This window comes from Phytophthora parasitica (assembly GCF_000247585.1).
Source record: "Phytophthora parasitica INRA-310 unplaced genomic scaffold supercont2.5, whole genome shotgun sequence".
NCBI classification, from domain to species: domain Eukaryota; phylum Oomycota; class Peronosporomycetes; order Peronosporales; family Peronosporaceae; genus Phytophthora; species Phytophthora nicotianae.
In genome coordinates, this window is record NW_008648991.1 from 1,944,328 (window position 1) to 1,947,381 (window position 3,054).

Sequence of the window (3,054 nt, forward strand, 5' to 3'; positions counted from 1 at the left end):
ATTCAACTCCAGTTCGTCCTCAAATCCCACCTTTAGCCCTACCCACCCTTGCTTAGGACCAGCCTTTAAAGGTCAGCTTGGCCAAAACTTTGGAAAGGCACAATACATTTTCAGTCCTTTAATACGTTTTTCAGTAAAGTACGATTTACAATCCCCATAATTTAACCATGTATACTATTTTGACAGTTCAAAACACATATTGGTACAATACTAATTGCAGATCCCTGCTTGAAGTATATGTCAACGAGAACTATTCAAGTAAGCTTACAAGGAACGACGTCTTCGACATCAAGAAAAAAAAGCAATCAGGCTTCTCGAAAGATTTAATGCGCACACGTGGCAAACCACGACTATAAAGGAAGCCGCACTCGCTCAGAAATTGATCAAGTTCTCCTTCGAGGGAACACTGCCAGTCGGCGTCTTCGAGATCGAAAATCTCCCAGTTATACTACAAAATATCTAAGGCAACGCTGTTTGAGAACAGTTAGCCCAAGATGGCCACCAGAAAACACTACTATAAGGCGTAGTCTACAGAATCTACAGAAAATCTCTTAACACTGTATAGGTTAACATTATGGTGTTCAGCGTAAAGCGCTGAGGAACCCGGTGAAGTAAATACGGATGCTGGATGCATTTGTCTAGCTTGGTGAGCTTTGAGTGAACCATCCACTGGGCAGAAGAATAACTGGCCGACGTGGTAAGCCCAGAGCGCATAATAGGCCTTAACGCATGGCAAAAAGCCACAAACGGCGAGATTTTTCTTCGCAGTATGAGCGCAGCGATCGGTTCAGCGAAGCCGATCGCTGCGCTCATACCTTTGTCATAGTTTTTCTTCAGTACCAGCTTCACTGGTACAGGTCGTTGCCGCCCTGTGCGGATCCATTTCACGGTACCAGGGGAAATCGAGGCATTATTGAAGCGGAAAAGCTGCAAAGCCACATCGAAAGCACTGAGGTTTTCCAATACAAAAAGTGTATTTTGAGACCTTATTTAGCCCTCCGGCATGAGCGCAAGCGATCTAGATCGACAGACACCCTGGTCCCGTGTCCGTGTAGAGGAGAAGGCGGCTATCTTCCTTTACAGCATTGCAAAGAACGCCTCGAACAGCGATCTTCAAGAGCGCTTTCAGCACAGCGGAGATACCATTCATCGGTGCGTTTTCAAATTGTGGTTACGTCTGTGCTTTGACTTACCCTTTGGTTTCACTTAAGCAGGCATTTTTACCGTGTTCTTGATGTTGTCTGTAACATGGCAAGCCCATATCTCGTCCAACCAACCACCCCATCAGAGCTACTACAAAATGAACCAAAATATGCTGGTCAATTCGATCAATGTCGCCTTGCATTTGATGGCACGCACATTCCTGCCTACGTACCCAGCGAAAAAGCGAAGCCATTCCGTGATAGGACTGGTAAACTCAGTCAGAACGTGTTTGCTGCGTGTACATTCGACATGCAGTTCGTCTACGTGCTCTCAGGTTGGGAAGGTAGGTACCGTATTTTCCAATCATACACTTAACGTATCAGCTAATAAACTCTATATAGGTTCTGCTGCAGATTCGACGGTGCTTGCCGACGCAAGGCGAAAGGGATTTAGGACCCCGCTGGGCTTGTTTGACCTCGGTGATGCTGGGTACGGTCTAACTACAGAAGTTATGACTCCATATCGTGGCGTTCGTTATCATTTGAAGGAGTGGGGACAATCAGACGAAAGGTGCGTCTAATATCTATTTAGAATCTGCTAAAGCGCTAACGCTAGGTTGTGCAGGCCTCAGAATTATAAAGAATTGTATAATCTAAGACATGCGCAAGCTCCCAACGTCATCGAAAGGGCTTTTGGCGTGTTGAAGCGGAGATTTCCTATATTGAAGCAAACGCCAGAGTATTCGGTAGAAACGCAGGCAAAAATTGTTCGAGCTTGCTGTGTGCTCCACAATTTTATCAGGCTTCAGGAGGATTTACCGGATGATCCAGAAGGCGAGTTGGAAGAAGAAGATTCTGACGATGAGCGTCCTGATACCAACTACCCTGAGCGTAACACCACTGGAAATTATCGGCGAGCGAGCAATCTTCGTGATCTACTAGCAAAGAACATGTGGGATTCGTATGTAGCTTTTCAACGTTAACGAATTAACATGCAGCAATGAACTTGTGCTCTCCTCGCATAGCTCTTACTGAGATCTTGCAATTGTTTATTCAGCCACGCATCCCGGGCTGGTCCGGCTTCCATTACCAAAAATCCCATTGCTTTTTTTTTCATCCAGCATCACGTCGAAAGCTCGAACAAGATATTCCGTTTGGAGGTCGTTGGCATAGTCCTTCTGGAGCAACTTGATGGCTCTCTGCGATGGTGTGAGAGCTCGCATTTTAGTAGTTCTATGACGCAATTCTGTAGCAACCTCACCAATCGCTTCAGCAATTAGTACACCACCGCTTTCGCTGCGCCTTTTCTTGGCACCTGTACGGCTTGCTGTTTTATGGATAGCAGCACTTCTTGGTTCTGGTGCAGGCTCCGGTTGCTGAGAGGGCACGGCTGAATCTGAGCTTGCAGCTTCGTCAATACCTGCAGGCTCCGAAGCTGTTGGTGCTTGTGTTAGTTGCGGAGCAGATGGACCGGTAACAAAGTCTCCTGGGCACGGCTCTTCAGAGGCTTATGCATAGTCTCCGGTAGCATATGTTCCCTTGAAGAGATCACGAAGGTCGTCAAACAATGGCATGGCCTTCCTACGGTAATCAACAACTTTTGGATGGCTCTATTCACAGTGAAACATTAGACAAATACAGTTTGTCAATGCTTGTAGTGTGCAATAGCTGTACCTTGACATAATCATCCCAAACGGAGTCATGCACTAGCACGACATGACGTTCATCATCCCAGCCAAATCCTGACGCATCCAGCATCGCCTTGATCGACGTATAGATGCCTTTCAGCTGTAATCAAACAAATGTATATTAGTTAGAGCCTGCACAAATATACTGTGAGCGATTTACGTACCGCTGTCAGTCTGGACTTGATCTGTTGCCTCGACAGCTTCGTCTGGAAACGGTTGTTGAA

The 3,054-nt window shown here is 46.2% G+C and overlaps 2 protein-coding genes across 2 annotated transcripts in view; one reads left to right on the plus strand and one right to left on the minus strand.

The window, feature by feature from the left end:
• Positions 1 to 1,003: 1,003 nt before the first annotated feature.
• Positions 1,004 to 2,149, plus strand: PPTG_21487 (hypothetical protein; the record flags this gene model as incomplete). The annotated part of the gene is made up of 4 exons (XM_008897498.1): positions 1,004 to 1,152; positions 1,212 to 1,486; positions 1,545 to 1,713; positions 1,768 to 2,149. The coding sequence occupies 4 exons, from the start codon at positions 1,004 to 1,006 to the stop codon at positions 2,123 to 2,125; spliced, it is 951 nt and encodes a 316-aa protein (XP_008895746.1). The 3' UTR covers positions 2,126 to 2,149.
• PPTG_04960 (hypothetical protein) overlaps positions 1,849 to 3,054 on the minus strand; it is a gene marked incomplete at its 5' end in the record, with an annotated part of 1,720 nt that continues 514 nt past the window's right edge. Inside the window, 3 exons of the mRNA XM_008897309.1 lie at positions 1,849 to 2,752; positions 2,817 to 2,930; positions 2,995 to 3,036. Coding sequence (XP_008895557.1) covers positions 2,651 to 2,752; positions 2,817 to 2,930; positions 2,995 to 3,036 — 258 coding nt within the window. The 3' untranslated portion in view covers positions 1,849 to 2,650. The remainder of the gene's footprint in view (positions 2,753 to 2,816; positions 2,931 to 2,994; positions 3,037 to 3,054) is intronic.